We start from the raw sequence: 25,837 nt of genomic DNA on the forward strand, positions 1-25,837 counted from the left end.
TTGTACAACAGAGGATTTTTTTGGTCAACACAGGAGGCCAGCATTTAAGATGTCAAACTTTGATGTACAGTCTTTGTAGTGGATATGCCACTGTTATTGTAATGATAAAAAGTGCTAAATCATTTTTACAATGTAAGACTCCAGGTGCCACTGTCCCATGTGGTATTGTGAATGAGAGTTTTGATGTTTTGTGCAATGGGAGTGAATTGGTACCCAGCATCTGCATTTGGATATATGAAATCAGGCCTGCTTCATATAATGTGCACTTAATATGTCTTAATGCATCACTGTAGTAGAGAGTACTAAGGGAAGGCAGTAGTTATGAGGTTTTACTGTATTTTTACCATATCTCATAATCACACAGGTAGTGATGGCTTGTACTGAAATTCACAGAACTGGTCTAAACTGCATGTTGAGTCTTGTAACTTACTCGTACAAACCTGTACTCTACTGAAGCAGTGTATTTCTGCCCATCCTTCTGAAGAGCTGCTACTTTTGTAGCATTAGTCAATTGCTTGTGGTTAACTGAATCCACTGTCTGCATTTTATCCTCGAGATTATTTTAACATGGGTTGGTGTAGTGGGAGAAAAACAAAGTGTGAATTTGATCATTTCTATCAGTGTGATTTCATGCACAAAGTACAGTATTATTCAACTTCTGCACCCTTTTTTAAAATTCTTTGGTTTATAAAGCCAAAATAGACCTGCAACACATTTGTTTTCATTTCTGAATTAATTCACTGCAAGTCTGTCCCATGTCTTTGTCCTGTGTGAAGTTAAACAACCATAATGTGACATAAATGTTTAAAGAAGTGGTCAAACTGCATTGTTTTTTATTACGATTTTCTCATACTGTGTAGATGGTGTGCAGTAGATGTTACTGCACATAATGCAGATAGAGGAACTGCATTTGTACATAGGACAATCCAATACAAATTTATTTCATAATGCCTGTATATTTTGCCACTGAGATGGAATGCCATAGATCATAGTGTCTGTCATAAAATCAATTTAAAATCTTTAACATGTGATGTAATATTGTGTCATAATGTGGGGACGTCTTTGTTGTAGTGAATGTCAGTCAGAAGAACATAAACTGCACAGGGAATATATCCCTTGGAGTAGTGAAGGAAGAGCTATTGTGTAGACAGGGATATCTTGTTTAATAATATTGTATACAAAAACAGGATGCGTTAGTATTCTTTGAGGTAATAATAAGAATAAGAATAAGGCTAAAATAAGAACTGACATGAATTACTGGTTTAACCATTTTAATAAGGGATATCTACATAAACCATTTAATAAAAAGTCATAAGCACTACAGAGCAGCCACACAGAGCATTATTAAAGCTTTCTATGGTTCTTTTTAATATTTGAAAATTGTTTATAGCCTTTTATAGTTCTGTGGCCTGAGGTTTTGTTCTACTTGTTTTATTGCATACAGTTCAATCCTCTAACACAAACAGAGTGGTATAGCCATATTATCAAGACATAATTATCCCAATTATGCTCAATTATCCAAATTAGACAAACAGTTATCCCATTACTTTATCTTATCAATTAATTATTTATTTACTACAAATTACGCAAATAGGCATGAAGATTGACAGAAATGTTTATATCCATCAACATACTCTTTAGTAAAAGCAGACAATGTGGCAACAAATTTAAGTGCTCACCAGAACCGTGTACCATGTATAGTTTATGTTTATTTCAAGGGGTGGGAAAATGTTGACTTTAGAAAATTAGCTAAGTTACACATCTGTCTGCACTACCGTGTATAAAGTACTGAAAAGCAAAAATAAGCTGTTTTTAGCAGAAGCACATGAAATAAACAAATAAAAGGGGCAGGTAAATGTCATGTGTTCAGTTTTATGAAAGTCCGGTCTTCCAGCTGTTTTGGTTATATTTATTTGTTGTCATGTGATTTGTAGTCATGACACATTGATACATTGCCTGTATAAAGATACACTTCTCCTAGTATCAACAGAATTGGTAACAGAGAAGTATATTTAAGTCCTCCATGTTAGATTTATGAAACTTTTTTTTTCCAGATTAAATCTAAAAGGATGGTTAACAAACTGCAAATTTGGTAAAGGGTAACAATCCTGACAGCCTAAACACATGTGTCAGCTGGTTGACCCAAACACCTTTTCTTGAGCTGCTCAGAATTGTAATATGCTGTAACCTCATGTTACAATGTTTTAAAATATTGAAGGCTTATTGTTTATTTTCTGTGCAGTGCATATGTTAATATTTTGTCAGCTCCTCCAGTTTCATGGATTCTGACATCATTCTGACCACAAAGCTAAGATGTTGATTAGCATGTTTCCATCAACTTGTCAAACTAATTTCTTGCAAACATGAAGTGGTTCGAGGAACCGAGGCGCATGGAGACATTTGGGGAAATTACAGCAGCATTTCACAGGCATTCAAAGACGTTTCACGGAAGCTCACACCCCTCCTAATTTATTGATATACTTTTTCTAAGGGTACTTGCCTACCTGGCATTACAATGCTGTCTTGTGACCTTCTAATGTGCCTTTTTTAAACAGCTCACATATTGAAATTATTCCATCCTAGTGTTTTAGATCACTATATTCAGTCAATTCATATAAATGTAATTCTTTGTGTGCACTGAATTATGGTATTACATTCTAATTTACTGCTTAATTCCCATTTCTTTACCTGGTGTGCTTAATCTCCATGTCATCATTGATTATTAACATATGACACAGTACTTTCAGAGCATATTAACCACTGTGCAATCTGAAAAGCTGCACTGTATATTCAAATAGAAGCACTGTATATTCATTGCAAAGGTGGTTATAATGGTCCAACATCTCAGACTGAAAACAAGCAGATATACATGATGAAAAAAAGCAAGAGGCTGAAAAGAAGAAGGTTGGGAGGAGTTCAAAGAAACATATTTCAATTAAACTGAATTTTCCATTATTAGTATCTTAAGCAAGCAAGAATGTGCCGATTGTAGATCTAATTTCAGATATATTGATAGACAAAAAAACTGAAAATTGACCTTATCATAAAAAGATGTGCGCTGTTGACTGTTGCTTTGATGTGCCAACTTTTTTGATGCAGTTTTAGCTCTCTGTTATTTATATTATTTCTTTTCATCTCCAGTATTATTTTAGCTTTAGGTATCTCTTTGCAACTCTCTCCCACTGACTGTTCCTAATGTTTCTAAAGCTAAGAACATTATTACTGGTTAAATCAAACATTTTTAAAATATACACTTGAAGGAGGATATTAAAGAGCCCGTTTAAGCAACATGATAATAACTGGGTTCATCCTAATATGTATACTGAAGGCAAACAGATGTGTATTTCATTACTGTCCAAATCTGTGAGAGTGCCCGGCCAATGTGAAGTATAATATACTAAATTAACATCCCTTATTGACATTCTCCTTTTAAGTCCCAGCTTGGATCATAATATACAAGAGAGGCCTGGGCTGACATTGTAGAAAGTACTTGACATATGTATGCCCCTTTTCTACACTCCATGATTTGCTTGAAAGATAAATTACACTAAAGAATTTCAGACATATTGGGCAGATCTGCTTTAGTGTAGTGGTTTTCAGGTTGTGTGAAACAGTTGAGATTGTTTATGATAACTTGGCTTCCTTTTAATATCAGTAATTTTAATTGATTTAATTTTTTGCAACTTCTACAGTATATATGTTTAAGCAAGTTGGCACTGTAGACTGAATGCTTTTATTGTGTTGATTTTATACACTTAATAGAAAAAAGTATTAGCCACCATAGAGTAAATAATTTTAAAGGCTTATCCAGGGCAATGTGGAATAGGGTCATCTGTTAGTAACCTCCATAGTAAACACAGGCACAGCAAATCAAAGGAACAGGCTTAAATACAAACAGAAAACTCTTGAAGCTTGAAAAACAAAACACGTGTATTATAAATTGTGCTAGAGACCATTTATTTTTTGGATAAATTTAAAAATTAAGAAAAAAATTATAGCACTCCAGGGGGAATGCCAGCTTAACAAAAAATACAAATATGGATTTCTTTGCTATTCAAACAGTGATGCTTACTTTCATGCCACATTAAGGACAAATTAAAATTGCTAAGAAAAAAAACAATGTTTGACAATGTGCTATTTTTCCCTTACACTAGTATATCAATACCAAAACATCCTTGAATATTGGTAGCAGTTAGTTTTATACAGTAATACTGAAAAGGTTGCAAACTATGACTTGCATACAGGATATTAAAGGTTTTCCTTATACAAATACACACAAACAGCATCAATATTACAATACCATGCTGTAGATGTATATATTTAAGATACGATACTCTATAATCTGAAGCATGATGTGGAACAGTTCCAAGATGGCACAGTAAGAGTAAGCAACAACACTCTCTTATGCAAAATGTACAAAAAACATCTACCTGTAATTTGGTACAACATAATACCATCCTTTTTACAGCATGACACAGTACAAAACATATTTGCCTAGAACTACTGACGTGAAGCGAAAGTAACTCTATGCTGGTCCATGACTCCTGTGACCTCCATCAACCAAATGGTTCTGTAGGACAAAGTGTAAGGAATGTTACCATTTTCATGATGAAGCTCATCAACATAATGAAGAATAACACAGAGTCCAGCCCATTTTTGAGGAATATTATTATAATAAACAAAAAAAGATTGTCAAAATGATAGAGTTTTTTCAGGAGGGCACAGGATTGAGCAGTAAACCAACAGCATTACATAAACTATCAAAAGCTTATGACAGTTATGATTCAATACAATTCGAAACTAGATGCAAACTAAAAACTAAAACGTGAAAAATATAAAACACTTTTGGGGAAATCATTGTTAGTAGTGTCTTTAAACAGTGACGTGATCCCATTCCCTCACCTTTTATATGACTGGCACCTTCCCGGCCCCCTTCCCCTCTCTTATAACCATCTGTGACACCTTGGCTAGGGATTACACCACTACATTACCAGATTTATGTGCAATCTCCAACCATAACACCACCACTGCCAGGGAACAGCTCATGCAGAGCATGTTCAGAACTCTTATCTGGGGGTTCAGACGCCTAGGGCTGTGACTTCTTTTAACTTTGTAATGGGACAACACTGGTCACCACCTCCTAGTGGTGCAGGCAAAATTCTGGCAGGCCTTTTGCTGGGGAGGGATCTCTCCATGCACAGACACCACTGTTTTTAGTAAACTGAACAAAAAATAATTACAATGATTTATTATAAGACTGTTTTGTGATAAACATTGTACTTGCCTTTACAACTACAGTTGAACTGTATTTTAATTGTTAAAAATGAAACACAGCACACCGAAAACATGGACAGACTAATAGCTCGTTCAAACATCTTCACAGCATCACTGTTATTCATATCACATTACCCTGTGCTGAGAAGACTGTAAGGAACTATCAGGATACATTACCTGTGCACTAAGGGTTTCCAGTGTGCTCTCGACCTGTGGGCATGTTATCAGTGAGAGTCCATGGTAATCTTCTGTTTTTCGCTTGGCAGGCTCTGTAAGGGCTCCTTTGAAGTTATGCACTACACAGATTCCCTGCAAGGAAGTAAGCTCTACAATACCTCATGCCAACTCCGGATATCACTGGCAGCACATTTAATTGATTGTTAATATTTATTGTTAGAATATTAATCAGAGCACAGAAACAAATCAGGTAAGGTAGGTAGACATCAATTCATGATCTTTATGTTAGTTATAGAAAGATCATTTTGATGGTAGGAATTTATCATGGCTAACTTTCCAAGAGACTGTTGGAAAACATTATCCTGAGTTAGGTATGTTCTCGCTAAATAATCTAATTTCAACTGCATATAGCTTGCCAGCTAACAAATTTAGCTAATGTAATGCTTTTAAATAGCTACTCAATGAAAATAAGTGTGGCTAGTTCAGTTTATATTGCTATAGTTGATGTTATAAAGGTTAAAGTATTTAAGGAGAAGGAAAGGTTGACTATCAGTCTGAAGGCACTACATAGTTTTGAAATTGACAATGACACATCAGGATTGCCAAATCTTGACAATGTCTGTACTCAGAGATGTACTCATACAAAGTATGACAAATGCAACACTCTGAAACACTTAGACATAGCCAATGGCCATGCACAAGTCATAAAGCATACTATAGTGGAGTAAATTGTCAATGGAAGATACACCCTGTGCCAGTTTCATCATCCAATCAACATCTGGCAAATTGGAGGGTGGCTGACCCTGTCCCTGGTGGAAAGAAGGTAGTTTTTTCTGCAGCTGCAGGACCCATTCAATGTCAGCCACTGAAACACCTGGGTTCAAACTTGGGCCATGGAGTTCTCAAGGCTCAAGGCAAATGCTTGTCCAGTTTAGCCAGTTGGAACCCTTCAAATTCAATGTGGGTTAAGACTTTCTGTGTGTCCTACAATGTAAATCCACAGTTCATTACTGTCTGTGTGTTCAATATCAGTGTAAGGTATGATATGTGACATTTTATATTCAACCAATATTCTTGATGGATAATTGAAGAGGACTATTCTTGCATTACCAAATACTCAAATAGGCCTACATATATTTCAATGTCAGTAGGATACCCGGAGCTGAATAGTGTTTCTCTGAATACTACATACAGTAATATATTTGCATCCAACAAAGACCCATGTATGAAGATACATGATACAAGGAAAAACAACTAATGCTGCCATGTACTGCATATTTATTTACCTACCTAGCAAGCTTTGGTGAACATTAAGTGTGAAAATCACTATTTCAACTGCAGCATGAAATACTTTTTAATGAATGGGAAACATACATGCGTATGTTTTTAACCTTTGGCATGGATAATCTACATACAGCAAAACCCAGTATTTGAAATAATCTATTAACATTGTCTGTGACTGGCATTAGTAATGTTCACATATTCTATTAAATTCATGCTGTTCACATATGCATAATACCAACTTACCAAAAAGAGAGCAAGTGAACTTCCTAAAATAAATCCTGCAATGACATCTGAACTGTGGTTGCGATGTTCTGAGACGCGACTCAGGCCCATGAGAAAAGCCGCACACAGGGTCCCCAGACAGATGAGTGGTTTAGTAAGTCTGCTGCTCTTTGTCTTTATTGTGCTTGTGATGTACATCTGCAATGACAGGACAAAACCAGGTGACATGCATAGAAATGGCAAGGCTTTTTTTCTGAAATGTAGAGGGTGACAGTGAAAGAATGCATTGGCTTCGTCCCAATTTATTCAAGTGGCAAACAAAAGTCAATATAATTATCTAGTCTAAACAGCAAGTGAGACTAACTAATTATGAAGCATATTTGCAGATGTAATTGAATAAATAACAGGACAAACATGGTTTTTATTATTATGCTGTATTGCATTTCAATGGGTTGTATTTGTTTCATGTTTTTGTTTTTTTATGATCAATTTTCAGACTGAAAGTGCTTTTGTCATGAATTGTTAAAAGTGCATTAACATTAAATTAATGATTTGGGTATTTTTTTCCTCACAAAGTAATAAAGTAATAAATGATTGTAATGGCTGGAATGAAAAGGGTATAGGAAAGTTCTGTCTTAACCCTGTATCTGCCTTTAAACAGATTTTAAAGCAAATTTAAAAAATATTTAAAAGCCGTGCTTTTAACCACAGAACACACTGTACATTAACTGCACCTGTGTAAAGCATACATAAAGTCTACATCAGTATGCCATAACAGCTGCATTAAGCATTCATAAAACATTATCAGAAATACATAGATTTATTGAATGTATAGTTGCGACTTTAACACACTGCTGCCACAGTAACAATATTATGGATAAATCTGTCACAGCAACATTCAACTATTTAGCATTGTGATTACATAATCAATATGAAAATACACTCTATTTCAGTAATCATACAATTCCAAACACAGCATGTGTACAGCTTGGAAAACTCAGTAACAAAACCAGTAACTGCTACATTCCCCATCCCTCAGGAATTAATCATGCAATCATATCAATGTAACCTCTTAAAAGTATATCCCAGTTGAACTAACCTTACCATACAAATATAGATATATGTTGAATTGTACCTGAGACAACATTATATTGTTATTTCATGCATATGGTGATACAACACTTCCATTTTTTATATTCTAAACCCTTCACCTTTTCACAACTGCTGTGTAATACATGCTGGCAATAAGGCATTTTGTTACAATGTCACAAGAGATCCCAGAGAGGGTGGGTACTTTCACATTACATTACATTATTTAGCAGACACTCTTATCCAGAGCCCCAGTACTGAACTGAACCAGCAATCTTTCGGTTACAAGTCCTGCTCCTTAACCACTATGCTATGCTGCCACCCCTTAACACAAGGCCCTCATTCTTAAACATGAATGCAGGAACAAGCTGTATCTCCCATGGCAGGTGGTTGCGGACATTTGTGACATGCTTGCTGCAGATTTCCAGCCATTTGCTGTGTCCTTTTGCAATACATGTTACACTAAAGGTGACAGCCACCCTACTGTTCTTCTCCACTGGTGCAGAACTCCCTGATGCCATTGACTGCACTCACATCCATCTGCATGTTCCAACATGTATTAGTGTTGTTTATGTAAACTGCAAGATGATATGATATGATGATATGTTGATGACCATGTGAATGGGTGGTTGTTAGGGGATAATGGCTACCCATTAATGGCATGGCTGATGATGCCATACATTGTGCCCAAAACTGCAAGACAATGTGCTTTTAATCACCAGGTGTCAGTCGCAGCGGTTGTGTGGTTGAGTGTACATTTGGAATATTTAAATTTGAGCTTCAGGTGTTTGGGTAAGTACTGCTACAGCACAGCCCAGCGATAGTGGCATGTTGTGCTTTACACAATATTGCCATACTTGGATGTTCCGTCAATCTCACAGAGGTCACACTGCAGGGCCTTTAGGCAACGTGCTGCAGGACTGCATGTAGAATATTGAGGTTGCACCAACAGCACTGGAGACAAGGGACCGGCTGGCTGAGGAGCTCTTTCCTGCATAGTAAGTAACCGCACAAGTTCATATAACATTGTATGCACCTTGCTTTGTGCATGACTATGAATAACAGTTTCTGCCGAATGAAGGAAAAAGAGCAAATGACTATGGTACAAGTGAAGACATTTATCTCTGAAATAACACAAAATTTGCCTTATTCATCCCTCGTGGATCTTAGGTTGGGAACAGAGTGTGCTACAGTGAGGAGGGAGACTGGAAGGGGGGTATTCCTGCAGGGATCTGCATGTGTTCAAGGAAGCAGCTACATCAGGTTGGGGAGGGGGGTTTTGCACTGCCAAGGGGACACAGTCTTGGACAGTCTTACTGATCCACTGCCTCAGTAGGTGTTTGGAGACTCCTACTGATGGAAGACAGCAGCGGATACAGGCTTTCCCTCAGGTACGCGAGCTGCCTTTCCAGCATGTCGAACCTGGCTCGCCAGACTTCCAGGAAGGACTGGAGCTCTTCCCGTGAGGGGCGGTCTCCATGCCAGGTCAGATGAAATCATCTGTCACCTCATCAAAACACTGCCCACCCCCTTGGTGCTGTGCCCTTCCTCCAATGATTTTGCCTCCCTGCCTGAGATAGGTGAACCGCTTTCTGCACTGAGAAGCAGCCCTCTGAATCCCAGACGGAGAAGCACTGACACGCTCTGTGCTGACCTCCCACACTGCCTTCACACTGTGCTGCGGTATGAGGGGGCTTGCTGGAGGGTTTATATACTGAATTATGATGAGCTCCCACCTCATGCAAGGGTGTCCGTTTCGTCCTTCCTGAAGCACTCTTGCCAGTCTTGTTTCTCCTATTCCCTTCCTCTTTAATCAGTGAAGTCTATTATTATATTTGCAATAATGCATCCTGGCATTGAGGTAAAGGCCATCTTCACCTATTTTTTTTTTTACTAGGCTTACTGTAATGACATCGAAAGTACACATTGGAAAGATATGGTTCAAAGCTAAGTGTGAAGTATATCATTGGCACATCAAAATTGAAGGGTCAGAACCTACACAAACATGCCCTGGCATTCATAATGTTCAGATATGTACACAGTAAAAACTTTACATACTTCACGCTGTATTGTTATCCTGCAATGTAATAACATGTTAATCACATTTCAGATCAGCAAAAGAGTATTTTACCTACATAGTACTTCCGCAAAGTGTGTACCAACTGTGTAGATAATGTATCTACTGTAAAAAGAACCCTCCAAAACCTCTCTCACATTTATAATGCTTTCAACAAGCCTCATGGCATACACAATAGGTTTTGTTTGCCTTTCCCAGGTAAGGAGGCAGGGATTAAGTTTTTTTTCCAGCCAGAGGAAAGCCTTTTAAAGGAACTGATAATGGAATTGTGGCATTTCTGGTTGAGTATAACACTTTAATAAACAAAACTGTCGTCATTTTTGCTGACACAAGCATAAGCATTGCTAGAGGGCAGACACAAAAAGCTAGCAAGCAATCTAGCAAGTCAGCTGGCAATTTTAAGAATAGTTTGCTACAATGGATAGCTTTGTCACCAGGGAAATAAAAAGGGCATCCAATGATGAGGAGAGGGAAGAGAACATGCAGCAAATGGGAAATTCAACAGAATGTGCATATGTCCTCCGCTACGTCCTAAAATTACTTCATAAAACTCTGTCAGTGACATTCTCTCAAATGTCGTCAAACATTTTACACATTCACAGGTGAGCTGTTTATCTGAGAAAGGTACAGAGCTCAGCTCAGCTGCAGTGACTTTTGGGATTGCATTATTTTTCAAGTAACTCAGAGCATGCTTCAATTATAGTTACATTTTAATAAACATCTTCTGTTGACCAAGCATGTTATTGTGGGTTTAATGGTTCTTTTTGCTTTTTGTGTCTGCATATCACGTTTCAGGGCCACAGGTAAGATACTGATTTTAGCTTATTTTAGCTGATATTAATACAAGGAATGATAATAGTATTACCTATTATCACTTCTGTCTTATGTAGAATGTCTCATTTCATTTAAATGTAACCAGCTTGATTGAGGATGCTTTTAATGAGGTATGGTTGCCTGAGCTTAGGTTAGCTTAGCTCCCTTTTGACATGTCACACTGTAATAGGGGCTGATTCATTACTTGAGATGTATGCATGTAAACTGCACTTCAGTGTTTCCATGGAAAGTTGCACACCTGTTACCATGAAGTCCATTCAGAAATGGGCTGCATAAACTCTGCGTATGAAGTTATTTTTGTGTCTTTTTAACACAAGCATAAAAGACAGTTTTGAGAGCAAATTTCTTGCACTGCAATCAAAAATCAAGTTTTTATTGTGAATCAGTCCTCTTTGGTCGCGAGTCAAAAAGTTTTGCTTGCAGGTCAAAAAGTTTTGCGAGTCAAAATGTTTTGCTTTTTTATTTTCTTTAAAAATTTTCTTTAATGCAGAAGTACTGAAATGGCTCACCTTGTTTCTATTAAGTGTAAGCGTTTTATTTTCTCTGAAAATCTACTCAGCTCTCATACTTAAGAACTCACTATCTTGCGACTGTTGTGCAATAAGGACTAATAAATCACGACAAAACCACAAACAGGCTCCTGGCAGCGAGGTGTGGGTTCCAGGGAAATTTACATTCTTTCACCGTGTGCATCTTTGTATCACCAAAGTTAAGTCTGAGTCTCAAAAACTGATTTATTAAATAAATAAAAAATGTGTCCTGCACTGCTCTGTACAGTTATAGACAACCACTATTAGAAAATTGAGGGACAGGATGGAGATAAAATTCAATTTGGTGGAAGTAAGGGCATCATGAGCAAAACTACTAAAGCAAGGTGCCCATTAATCCCTCTCACATTAGACTTTTACTTTTATCCATGCAAAACTTAAATGTAACATTGTTTGTAGTTGCAGTCATTGAGCTAGCCACACTGCTGTGAAGTTACTTGCAAATCTGACTGCAATGCAAAAAAGCTAGTGATTTTCATAAAACTTTTTTACAACTTCTGAAAAATGCTGCTTACACTGACAAACTTTCTCTAAGTTGATGTGAATAAGAGTGTCTGCCAAATGAATGAAGGTAAAATGTAAATGTGATAAGGTGTGCCATTAATCATGTACAATGTATTATGAATTTTTAATGCAGCCTTTATACCGTGCTTATGTAGGCTTTATTTAGAGCCACTTAATGTACAACATGACCCATTGTTGCAAAAATGTTCCTTATGATATGAACAATATAAATTTTATAACTATTTCAACAGAACATTGACGGTTTTTGGAGGAATTTAAAATGGCAACCATATCATGTAATCACTGGTACTCTGCTCCTACAGTCTGATCTGTCATAATCAATGGTCTGGGTTTAATACAAATTATAGGAAGCTAGTGGAATTACAAGAAATTATACAATTAATATTAATGACAATAACAACAATAAAAGTATAATCAAATATAAATAAAAGATAAGAAAGGAGTAAGAGACACTGGACTCACAGTCATGTAAACAGCTGAGTAGAGACTGAGAGATGCATCTTTGGATGGGAAAGACCTCCTGGCCTTCTCCACAACCAGCTGGTCGCCTGTGCAGATGTTTCCATTGGGGATGAACTGGTGGGGGCTGAAGTGGCACTGCACCCCCGTGTAATTCGGTTTGCAGACACTCAGAAAGTAAGGCGCCAGATTCCCAGTTACCACCTGCCCAGTGTTCACACAGATGTCCGTGGCAAAGAGACCGAAAGCAAAGACACCTGGAGGAGGAAAAAACAGAGATATCATAAAAATATGACTGTAAATTCAAATTACATTCATAGCTTATACCCGTTGCAGGTATTAGATGCAAAAAGCTGTGTTCATTGGTTAGAGAACTTCAGGTTGAATCAACCATTTGAATATGAAATCACTGGAGAAGTTAATTGGTAATCACATATTAAACTCCATAATGTATTCAGGCTCATGACACCCATTATAATTGTCTATAATCATCTCCGAAGCCCCTATCCTCCTATGAAAAGGTTACCCTTGTCTATGAATATGCAGCAACCAGACCTCTGTATAAAATGCACATATATCACATAGCTGTGTTCATTTTTGCATGATCATGAAGTAACTTGAGTTAGAATGTCCAACCTGACTCTAAACTGAAACTGTAAACCTGACTGCACATAAAATGACAGGCATTACAAATGGTAAGCAATCAATTAAAATGATTCAACTGAGCTAAACATGAGACAAATAAGAACAGTGCACTGACAGTAGAGACAAAAGAAAAGAATACTCTGGTCACTAGTGTGGAATATTATCAGAGAGCTCTAGTGGCTGTTTGAAGATGACTTGATACAATGATCCATATCATTGCAATACCAAGGGTCAGAAGACATGATTACCTGATTCTCTACTGAATAATGTATAAGACGCTAGGGCATATGACTGAGGTGAAGATTTTCACAGCTTGTGATTTCAGGGTACTGTATGTCAGTTCTACCTTGTGTTGCTGGATAAAGGTTTCCGTTAAGATTAAATTTCTGTATGGGGTGTTCACTCCCCAACACAAATTATGATGAATGGCCACTACTCAGAGATAATGCCAAATAATAATTACTTACGGCAATGAGCTTGACAATCAATATCCAGTTAACAGTCATGGCTTCCATTCTGCCCCGTAGACTGAAGTGCAAATGTAAACACTGAAATTAATCAGGATCTATGGAGCTGTGAGCCGTATCTCTCATGAATAATGCATTTCAGGCTGGCTTAATCTCACTGTTTTTATTGCAAGAGAATGTACTTACATTTGGGAAGGCACACCACCTGGCCTGACATTAATACAGCACTTTTGTCAAGCTTTCAGACTGGGTTTATAATAATAATAGCTTTGTTTAACTTTTTTTACATTTCCTTATACAGTATATAGAAGGATAAAAATTATTTAAAAAACTATAAAAATAGGAAATTACATTCATCAGAGAAACAGGTGGACATGCACAAAAATGCAAGTACATTAATTAAAATTTGTATAAAATAGGTAATTATAAACCAAAAATGAGTTACATTTTTACGAGTTCAAAAATATGGACTAAAATATTTATTTAATAAGATGTGAATGAAAACTCAAAAAGAATAAATACATCCAAATGTAGCAGAGCTGAAAGTAGTAACTTGTGTGTGTCCTTTGTAAAGCCAGTCACGTAGCAGCTAGCAGAGTGCTTCCAGCGCACATTTCCTTCAGCTCAACTAGTAATGACAATGATGATTAGAGTTTACTTTTGCTACAAGAACAAGGGTTAAGGGTCACTTGCAAGGTTTCGGACCCCTGTCTTGCTGATTACATTGGTGTCATGACTCGGATAACTGGCTAAAGCTTAGTTTGGCTGTCAGAGGTTGCTGCAGAGTAGGAGGTCGAAAGGGCAATGAGTGTACCAGAGCCGAGAGCAGTAGCTTGAGTCCTGCATAAAGCCATTAGGGTAGCAGGTAGCAGAGCAGCCTCAGCAGTGACATTACTCCTGAGACTTTGTTAGCTAGTGTCATTGCCTATGGACTTTGGGAAAAAATGTCTTTAGTTCAACTGGTAATGATGTTAGTGTTTAGAATTTAGTTGTACAATGAGAACAGGGGTTCACGCCCCCTGTGGAGTTGCAGACCTCTTTCACATTCTTTGCACGAACAAATAATCACTCAATGAAAAGCTAGATTATAAAAGTAGGTTCTTAAAAGGGATTCAAAGGAAAACATGGATTCAACTAGTCTGATCAATTTGAGAGGACTTTTCCAGAGTCTGGGACTTTTGCAGAGAAAGGCAGATTCCCCTTTGGTTTTCAGTCTGGACTCTACAGCAGTCATAAGGACTTTATCTGGTGAACTAACTGGCTGAATGGCTGTATAAGGGGTTAAAAGATGACTAATATAAGCAGGAGTCAATCAAATTCTTAATTTAATTATTGAATCTCGAAATCAACTTTAAAACTAACCAGATGCCAGTGCAACAGGCTAGGACAAGTGTTATGTGATTTGACTTAGAAGCCTATTGTAGCTGCAACATTCTGAACGAACCAAAAACATGAAAGTGCCTGACAGCTAAAACATGTACACAGTGAACTGCAGCAGAGTAGTTATGAAAAATTGAAGGCATGAATGACTTTCTCCAAAATAGTGTATGACAGGAATGACCTTTCTCTGAATGCTTTTGGAGCATGTTGTGTAAGGTGCATGGACAACTCCTTTTGTTAACATTGAGCAAAATAAAGAAAATCAGAAAGGCTACAGAGGTGCACTTACCAAAAAATAAATACTAAATTATTTGTGTTAAGTTCTTTCCATGTTGTGAGACATCATGCAGACTCCATTTTATCTTATTATTCTTACTGTGAGGGAGCCAAGGCAGTGATGGGGCAGCTATTCAAGATCCTAAAGCCTGTCTACAGGACTGTAAACATGATTGTCATCACATACTGTACAGCACTTGAGATTATGCAGTTTCAAGCCAGTGTGTTCCATCAAAAAAGACATCATTGTGACAGTTTGAAAATATTACTTTCTGGAAGAGTTTTAGTATTTGTTCTGTAAGTTATTCCAGGTACTCTTCTGACTAATACCACTCCTGGTGTTTGTGCAACAACTGTTACGACATGAAACAGTGTTACAGTACAATTACACAAATAGTTACATAACACAAAATCGTTACTTTTTGGCAGGTTAAATGTAACCTGCCTAGGCAGAAAATCACCTATGCAGTTAATACAAGGGGATATTGAAACTCTTTACTTCAAATATGTTATTTAAAGACAGGCTCAAATTTTACACTGGTAGCTTACTTTGAATCAATATATTGGTGCTTTGCTATAAATAACAACAGCGTCAGCCAAAAAGTGGCTTACAATGATAGCCGTCAGGACTATGTTATCAGAAATCAAGCCCTCATATATATATATGAAAATATTTTTCAGATATTTGTAGTGGATGTCGTCTCATTTACAATTATTATAATTGCTTTGTATTAAAACATCTGAAGACACAACCCAGTGAGGTTAAAGCTATAAACATGTACTTCAGAAAAGAAAACAATATATGGGACATACACTGAAAAAAAATCCTTCAGAATTGCTGAAATTAGAGTTTCAGTAACTGAGAGAATTTCAAGAGAAAAAAAAATTGATGAAGTGGGAGAAAAGGGCACTTTCATCATAGAATTTGGTGCCTGTGCTCCTTGCTACCGTGCGCCTGCTTTTAAAGCGACATAAAATTCAAGATTAAAGCACTGGACGCCGCTGCAGAACAAACCTGTTGCAATCGATTATGTGGGTGTGCCTGAGCTGAATTTGGCCATTTCGAGATACTAGCACGAGGCGCTGTCACGGAGGTAGCAAGAATTCAATGAATAAATTTCCTGTGGGTGCGGTGGAGGTGTGACGCCATGACAGCCAATCAATTCTACCCAAATCATACCCTTTAAAATGCCCTGCACCAACTATTGATCTGTTGCCAATTTCCCTGTTATGGAGGAAGTGCAGTTTGCAAAACAGAAGAAAGAACAAATACCAATGGTGGAAAGAATATCGTGTGGGAGGTGAAAGCCAATTTCAAGGCCTCTTGACTGGTAAAAAGAAACGGAAAAAGGCTAAATAAATACTCATGTTTGCTTTTGTTTTAATTTAATAATGTCAAAGTAAATTAAGAAATAACAATAAAATACTTCTTAACACCATTCACCAAGTTCAGGATTCATTTTTTTAAAAATATGCATATGTAATGAAATGAAATGAAATACAAGTAGAATTATGGAGCCTATTGTGTTCTATTTACATCAACAGGCCATACACACCAGCCAGGTTACTCCATTCTGCAACTGGAGGGCACCTGGCTGTCCTTCCCCTTCACAGCTGTATATCCTGGTTGTTGCATCCTCTATCTAATTCTGGCCTCAATGTGGTGGAAAGAGCCTCCTGTAGCCACCAGAGGAGTGGAGTCCCTGGCTATCTTCTGTCTCTAGGTATACTCAGCATTATCATAAGGGCTGCCTGAAGACCACATGTGCTCTGTTGCATCCTGTGTATAACATATTTCTTACCCAAGCTTGTCATGAATGCACTTTTTTCATTTTCTTCTAAGGTCATAAGTAACAACAGCCAGTAATTATACTCCTGTCTACGAACAGCAAAAACGAGATTGTTTATATAAGCTATACAGTTTTCTGAAATTTTCTGTATGGTTTTCAAATGAGGCTTATGAATGAACACCAATTCCTATAAACACTAGGATGCTGTGCATGGCTTGTGTTGTTTTTCTTACAATGACCCACCACCTGAAGCTGAACCTCAGTAAAACGGATCTCCTCTTCATCCCAGCCGGCCCTTCCCCCCTGCATGACCTTTCCATCACCTTCGATGGCACCACAATACCATCCTCTCAGACAGCAAAGAGCTTGGGCATCACCCTCGACAGTAACCTGGACCTCAAGGAGTACATTGCTCGCACGTCACGGACCTGCCGATTCCTCCTCCACAACATCAGGAGGATTCGCCCGTTCCTAACCACATACGCGACGCAGCTCCTTATCCAGGCCACAGTTCTCCCTCGACTGGACTACTGCAACGCTCTCCTTGCAGGCCTCCCAGCATGCACCACCCACCCTCTCCAGCTCATCCAGAATGCAGCTGCCCGACTGATCTTCAACCTCCCCAAATTCTCCCATGTTACTCCCCTGCTGAAATCCCTCCACTGGCTTCCTGTCGCTGCCAGGATCAGATTCAAGACCCTGACCCTCGCCTTCTCTGCAGTCAACAGAACAGCCCCTGCCTACCTCCAAGAACTCATCCAGCCCTACACACCAGCCCGACCCCTGCGCTCAGCAGCAACTGGACGCCTTGCTCCCTGCATGGTCAAGGCAGGAGGTGCTCGTTCTGCCAGACATCGGCGTTTCGCCTACATCGCTCCCCAGTGGTGGAACGAACTCCCGGTCTCGCTACGGACAGCTTCTTCACCCCAGTCCTTCGGACGGGGCCTGAAGACGCACCTCTTCAGACTGTACCTGGACTGACCCAGCACACAATTGCTGCCCCCCCCCCCCCCGCCCATCAGTGCTGTCGTAAATTGCTGTGCTTTTTAAATTGTGCTTTTAAATTTGTCTCTTGTTGCCGCCTTTACCCTGACGCTCATTGTGCCGTTTGAAGTTGTTGAAGTTTGCCGTTCGAAAGTGTATCGTACTAGTTGCCCTTTAGGCTGTAATTGTACAAATCTGATAGTACTGCGTCCTCAAACAGACCTTGCTCTCAGCTGAGAACTGTCTCATTGTGGAACTGTACACATCCTGTCCCCGTACTGTCACTGTACCTACTGTATGCACTTTTGTAAGTCGCTTTGGATAAAAGCGTCTGCTAAATAAATAAATGTAAATGTAAATGTAAAATGTATTAAACTGTGTTCTTTGTCCACTAATGCAATGTAAAAAGTTATTTTCAATAACAAATTACAAATTTATTTTCTCTATCTAATCCATCTGTGCAGGTATTATATGGTTGCACTGTGACCAGTATTTGCGTTCTACCTCATGCTTATATACTAACAGTTGGTTCCAATCAGCGTAAACATTCACTTTTTTTGTGAATTTAGGTATCCTCACACTCAGTCCTGATTCATTAAGAGAATGTCAGGTTCCTCCCTCCAAGCAAGTATAGCTCATTTGTCATTGTCAAAATTGTCAAACATCAGCAGTAGCCAGCTATGGCTAGGAGCGCTCGTTGCAATTAACAACACATTTGCATTTATTATTATCTTTATTTTCCATATTTTAGAATAATTGTAAAGACATCAAAGCTATGAAATTACGCAAATGGAATTATGCAGTGACCAACAATGTTAAACACATCATAACTCTTATATTTTAGATTCTTAAAAGGAGCCAAAAATATTTTTTTTAATTAATTGTTTTGTTTGGAAAGAAATTCATACATAGGCATCAACTTAACTATTTATATTTGTCTAAGAAACAAATTTCAACAATTTAAGCATGAGTCTTTAGTTCAAAATGTCTTTGTTTCCCATTATCTTAGTCAGATGTATCCAAACTTTGACTGGTACTGTATAATCTAGTGCCAGGCGCTGGGCTGGATTGAGGGGCCATATTTTCAGTAATTATTATATGGTCTATGCTATTAAAGGAAGTGGCCATATAAGATGTGGTATTTTGCAACTTGAAAAATTCAATTTCAAGAGCTGCTTTTGAAAATTGAATCTACGCACATCTTAAAATTCAAATATATAACCTATCCTTTTAACTTCAATCCAAGGTTTGTAAACTTGAATTACACACGCTGAAATTGATATTTAACATTCTGAAACTGAGTTTGATCAATTTCAGATCAAGGTCATACCCTCAATTTACCCAGGAAATCAGCCTGTGAAATTCAGTTTGTTTGGGGACTGATATTGCTATATTCCAAACAAGCGTTAGTTTAGCTGATAATATCTATGGTGCTTCACAACACAGGTAAATATAACATTACTGGTTAAATCCATTATTTTATAGCTATATATCCTAAAGAGAAGGATATAACTGGGTTGTTTGATGGTTTCTCAGTGATATTTAAAGAGTCGGTTTTGCAATGAACGTCATGATGAATGACAAGTAATCTCAAAAAAGTCATAGGATGCTAAGTGCATTATATTAAGCAGGGCCATCTGCATATAGTAAGAACATACAGCAAAGCACTAAATATAATCAACCATCCCAACCATCTAATTTCATTTAAAGCAGTACAGCATTTAGATGGTAAGAGAGACTTAAAGGACTGTTTGTGGGGGAAAAAGTCTGGGGAAAAAAAAGAAAACTGAAGGGTGGGGGCAGATACAAAAGGCATTCTCACAGAGCACAAAACATGTGCCTTCTCTGTACACTAAAAAGACCTTCACCCCTACTGTTCTCTTGAGGCGTCCTGTCAATCTTCCTGTTTGACCTAAATAATTTACAATTATGTAAAACTAAACAGTTCATTGCAGTAAATAGCTTGGTTTTTAGACAGCACACATGCCCCAAATGCAAAAAATCAAACAGTGGGGAGTAGTGCTGGGTAAGGGGGAATTGGAGATACGTAATGATTCTGGTTGTGCTGTATTACAAATAGGGCAGGTGAGTTTTTCTCCTCTTCTATTTTTGTACATATTTCATTCCTTCAGCACCAAAAGGTTGATATTCATTTTCAAACCACTTGATAAAAAATTGTGCAATTTTGGTACCCTTCATCTTCTCAGTCACTCATTTACTTTCCATAAATTAAATAGACAGAAATTTTGTGCCCCTATCACATGTAAGATTTCGTCTTATTCTTTAGAAACAGATAATGTCGTGATCAGTTAAAACACAGACTATACAATGCGTACATTTTCTTTGTTTGAATGGTGAGAAAATGTTGACTTTTAAAAAATCGATGCGGTAACATTTTAACCTGGGCTATAAAGGTAACATATAAAATTAGTGTAAAGCACAACATAGACGGGTTGTCTGAAGCATGAGCACAAGAAATCAACAAATAAATGGAAAAGTGTGAATGGCACACACACAGTTTAGTCAAAGACAGTACAGTACAAAATTTAATTTTTGTAGACTTATGGTCTCCTCTTTCATGGACTGAAAGCATTTGTCTCCTCTGACTTTGTCTTGACTGACTTCAACTGACATGTATTATTTAGCTATCTATGTTACACTGCTCATTTCTTTTTTTTTTTCAGATTTAACCCAGACTTTATCCCAGTTCAGATTTACAATCCTCATCATAACTGGGGATAGACTTTAACGGTAGGGTTCCCACAACAAAACCATACTTTGTTATGGGGTAAAACTCAACAGCCTCAAGAACTTTATGGGCAGGCTGACTGAAACATTTCCTTCAATCAATCTAGGCTGTAGTATGCGGCAGCCTTGGAGAATGTTTTAACATATTGGCAGTTTTTTGTTTTGTCTATGCAGTGCATTGGCTCTGCCAGTATTCAGTATTTACTTGTGAAGTTTACTGTATGTCTCAAGCATTGTGACATCATTCTGGCAACAGGCCTTGAAGGATGTCATTGTAAGCCATAAACATGTAGTTTGCATTGCCCAAAACAAATGTGGTCATGTGTATAAAACCAACTCCAAATTCATTTAAACACTCCAGTATGCCGTCTGACACTGTGGAGTGATTCACTGAATTAGATACTTTGTATCAGTCAGGATACTTTCAGATCACCTGTACTTAACTGTACTTGCAAAACATAATGATCTTTTGCATCTGCCCATTTATCAATGAATACAGATACACTGTCAGATGTTTCATGCATTTCATGCAAGTCAGCAGTCCAGGGTAGATACATCTTGTGAAGTTCACTGGCTGATGGAATTGTTCTGCCATTTATTAGATGATTGTTTAAAATTGCATGTAATTCTGGCAGATCCCCCTTTTTAAGGAACATATTTGCCCTGACAAATGCAGCTTTCAAATCAGGAAGGACAGCCGTCTTTCCCCCTAAACTGTATCTGCCTGTGTGCAGTGTATCAGGCAGATACTGTTGCAGTAAGACACTCAGAGAAATGCTTCTTTATGTTGTCTGTGCAACCATGTCTGGTTTCCTCCTGCCTTACCCACAACTGCATCGATTTGTTCTTTTTCACTGATTAACTTTTAATTGTTACAGTATACAGCTGATAAAAGTATAATTATTCATATGCCTGAGGTCTACAGGGATGTCCCAAGTATAATGATCGAAAACTGAAAGACAACTCTGGGCCCTAATTCTGAGCCATGTATGGTATTCCCATGCACTGCTGTTTTCTTTGGATTCACACAGAAATTAGATCCTGAATGATATTGCTAATTGTTATTACTGTCTAGAAGCATCTCATGTAAAATGAATAGGATGGGGATCACTTTGATTTGATTTGATTTGATTTGATTCTCTTGACAAGCTGCTTAGAATATTTTGTTGACTTAAGAAACACAGAATGTGAAGTGATCATAATAATGCATTTTAAATATTAAGACCAGAGAGGTATACAAGCAGTAAAGACAGTGATCAGACAGGACTGGAGACTCACTGATACTTAGAATTCTATGCATGACCTTTCCTTATTTTATTTCTGCATTGATCTGTGAAATGGTGTCAAACCAGTCTTGCCCTCTTTGGATCTTATTTTACACATAAAGTATAGTGCCCTCCATATTTAGTCATGAAGGAACAAAATTGTATGAAAAACATAAATATTCAACATTTTTTCTGATTATTTTTTGAATGACACTGTTAAATCTTAACAGCAAAGTCATACTTTTTATCTATGATAAATTTCACTCCAGAAACCACAAGGGTCGGTTTATTCACATCCCTGTAGCTACAGCAAAAATCTGCGGATAAACTTTCAAGACTAATATCCACAGAACAAATCTGCAAAACCTGCATGTCGATACAATAAACATTCCCAGAGAAAATGTCTTACAAGCCTTTAATGAAAAATTCAAAATGATGGAAAACCAAACATAGTGAAAGTCATGAATGTCAATTGCAAAAGATGTTCAGCTTGAGCAGACACATGCACAGTATTCTTCATATTTATTTATAACCCCACTTAACAACAAAGCTAACTGAATAAATCTTCATACTGGATTATTTGGCCATCTTACATTTTATGAATTCTATACTTATCACTAATTATGCATTTATGCTCATCACGACAACCACAGCAACTGCTGAAACCACACAGGAATGTGGGGCGAGGCATGTGTTATCCTCCAATGCAGAGACTGGCCTGCCGCAGCTTTTTTTTCCACAATACACAAGTCCCACAGTGTACCAGGAGGCTAACACTGTTGGAGGATCCAGAGGCTATCTGAGTAACTCACAGGCACCCAGGCGAGTCCCAGGGTGTCCAGAGCAGACTGATGAGGGGACCCTGGCTGACCTGTCCATCCCTATCGAAACAAAGCCAGGCTGTTCCTCTGATGTGGGCTGCTGGTATTTGTTGGCAAATGACATGGCCAGTTTTGATCCAAGGCAATTAGGGCTCAGCCTGTGTTTGCAACAAGCATTTAAACAGTCTGAGACACTTGGAAGGCCATTTAAAATAGTAAATAATTGTGATCGCTATCTTTATTTGTGAACAATGTGGCTTTGCTCCATGCAGTGCTATCAATATAAAACTGCAATTAAAATGCAATTCAAACCTTGATTCTGTTTTCCAGGCATGAATACATATGAAGGGGATGGCATTTATTATTATTATTATTGTTGTTTTCGTTGTTTTAATTAGGGTAGAAGTATATATTTTAGACCACAAATGCCATGTGTGTATGCAAAGAGCATACACAGATAGATGAAATGTACCTACAAAATGAGGGGCTGATGCTCAAAGCTACAGTGGTGTAACCTCTCCCCCTCTAACTCCAACAACTACAAGTACATTGCCTATAAAGAGAAGACTTTTTTCAATAGATTTCATGCTGCATTCTCAGAACTCACCAATAAACCTTGTAACTCTGCGAAGAAGAGGACTCAGGTAGCAGCACTGTGCCGTCACAATGGTTTTCTCCTGGGCTCTTAGGGTTTCTCTTGTAGATTTCATGCAGTACATTGAGATCTCACCAATGAAAATCTGAAAACCAACCACACAAGAAAAAAGCATAAAACGTTTCTGTGTACATTAGCATCTGAACTAAATGTGAGAGTGGTTTTCCTCACAGTTCTCAAATAGCTTTTACAATTTGACCTGGCTCATCGTTGCACATTATAGCTTGTACTTACATTATGCATTTTAACTGCACGTTATCTCAGCAGTTCTTGGCAGTTCCAAACAACTGCACAACTGGCACCAGTAAACAATCATACTTTGTGTTTTTCTACCTTAATGACTATCAGTGAGTGGTTTATAGACACAGCTATTTATAGCACAGCTATTTCTTCACAATGTACTGCATGTTCACATCAGTGTGAACATACAGTACATTGTGAGACATGCCTTAACCCTGCAGCCTCTCTACTTTCTACTATGAGCAAAGCTGCCAGCTAGCTACATACTGTAAGCCATTTTGAACTTGGTACTTAGGTAGCTACAGCCAGCAAGTTGGTTGGTTAGCTGTTGATTGGTCACATATGCTTGCTGCATTAACTGCAGTAGTCAACAAGCCTGGAGTGTTTTGCCGTTTAGTATCAGCTCCTTAGCTAGGTGGCAAGCTATTCTACAGTTTATAATAATATGGCATAGTTATCAGACCTGAAACATATATACTCTGTATAGCCTTGCTAATTTCTATGGTGAACAATGCTGTTATAGATAACTGACATTACTTATACCTATAGCTAGTTCGAATAATATTTTCAACATTTGCTGACTAGCTGCTTAATGGTAGTCTGTGCTTTCTAGCTAACGTACACTAAGCCTGAGTTCTGTTAACGTCAGCCTATTGGCTACTCTACTATGTACAATCCTACCATGCATTGACTTGATGTATAGGTACAATAATCACTCAAACAAATCAATTATTTATCAGTATAAGGATAGAAGGTGACCGATTAGCTTTGTACAAAAAACTTCATTGTGTGACTGTTAGGAACTTAGTTCTCATTGGAAAAATCAGGGGTATTGAGATGTTAGCCCTGATCTAAGGCAGAAACTAGTGAGTGTTCACACTTGCACCCTTTACTTTACCCACATTATTGATTTTAATATGAATACTATTGCCATTTTTCTTCTCCCAACATAACTACACATGTTTTATATGTGTTAAATATTCAGAATGCCACACCACTGCTTCTAGACTGAAGGCCCCCCTTCTGACAATTTTTGCCCCCCAGAGGGCCACAAACACCCCCTAGAAGCTGCTATTCAAGATACAATGCTAACACATACCATGAAGTTAACCACCACATAAATAATTATATTAAACCTTGAAGTACACTTCCACATATACAATTACACATTGGGAATGTTACACTGTGGTAGGGGGGCTGAGGGGTAATTTGAAGAGGCAGGTCTTCAGTCTATAAGGAAAGATGGCCAGTGTCTCTGCTGTTCTGACCGCTTGCTGGCCTGGCTTGTGTGTAGGGTCAGGCGATCAATGGAAGGTAAGAGAGAGCCATACCCTGCACTGCCCAGTAGGCTGACACCAGCGTTTTGAAGCACACTCAAGCCATCACTGCTAGCCAGCGAAGAGAGATCAGGTTAGGTGAGACAGGGGAGTATCTGAGGCCACTGTGGACCAGCTAAGCAGCAGCATTCTGAATGAGCTGCAGGGGTTTGATCACACACATGTAGGGAGGGCAGTGAGCAGGGAATTCTAAAACAATTTGTCTGTAACCTGGTTTGCTCAGATATCATTCCAGCTCCCCTTTCCACCAACACTCCTAACCACTGTATGTTCTGTACATATTTGTTTTCCCATGAATGTTTTATTGAATATTAATGGTGTGGTCTCATCAGTCTTGTAAGTTGGGGTCCACTAATTTAAATGAACTCAAACTAATAATATTTAGGATTTCCTTTATTATTGCTTATTTATATGAATTAATTGGTTCAATGAGAGGAAGCATTTAAATGCACAGCATTTAAAATATTCAGTTTCCCCCAGACTAAAGCAGTGATTAGGTTGCATCTGATCTCCAGAGATATAAAAGTTGAACAAAACAGCGCTTTTATATCCAGTGATTGAAAATAAAAACATGACATCTCATGAAAGCATATTCAATATTTTAGACCATAAATTTGGTTGTATTCATTATAGGAGTTATAAGGGACTATGTTAAGTGTAAGGAGTTTTTTTTTTTTCATTGGTTTGACAGAAATCAGAACACTCAAATTTCATATGAAAGGCTCTGTAAAACTTGCATG

The 25,837-nt window shown here is 37.9% G+C and overlaps 1 protein-coding gene across 2 annotated transcripts in view; it reads right to left on the reverse strand.

Moving 5' to 3' along the window:
- Positions 1-5,095: 5,095 nt before the first annotated feature.
- The window catches only part of plppr1 (phospholipid phosphatase related 1), a 39,987-nt gene continuing 19,245 nt past the window's right edge, over positions 5,096-25,837 (reverse strand). For both annotated transcript variants that reach the window (XM_036529578.1, XM_036529577.1), the window contains exons 4-8: positions 23,473-23,605; positions 12,493-12,746; positions 6,979-7,155; positions 5,452-5,583; positions 5,096-5,221 (exon numbers count right to left, since the gene is read on the reverse strand). In XM_036529578.1, coding sequence (XP_036385471.1) covers positions 5,141-5,221; positions 5,452-5,583; positions 6,979-7,155; positions 12,493-12,746; positions 23,473-23,605 — 777 coding nt within the window. In that variant the 3' untranslated portion in view covers positions 5,096-5,140. The remainder of the gene's footprint in view (positions 5,222-5,451; positions 5,584-6,978; positions 7,156-12,492; positions 12,747-23,472; positions 23,606-25,837) is intronic.

The sequence above is a fragment of the Megalops cyprinoides genome, chromosome 5, assembly GCF_013368585.1.
Source record: "Megalops cyprinoides isolate fMegCyp1 chromosome 5, fMegCyp1.pri, whole genome shotgun sequence".
Taxonomy (NCBI): Eukaryota; Metazoa; Chordata; class Actinopteri; order Elopiformes; family Megalopidae; genus Megalops; species Megalops cyprinoides.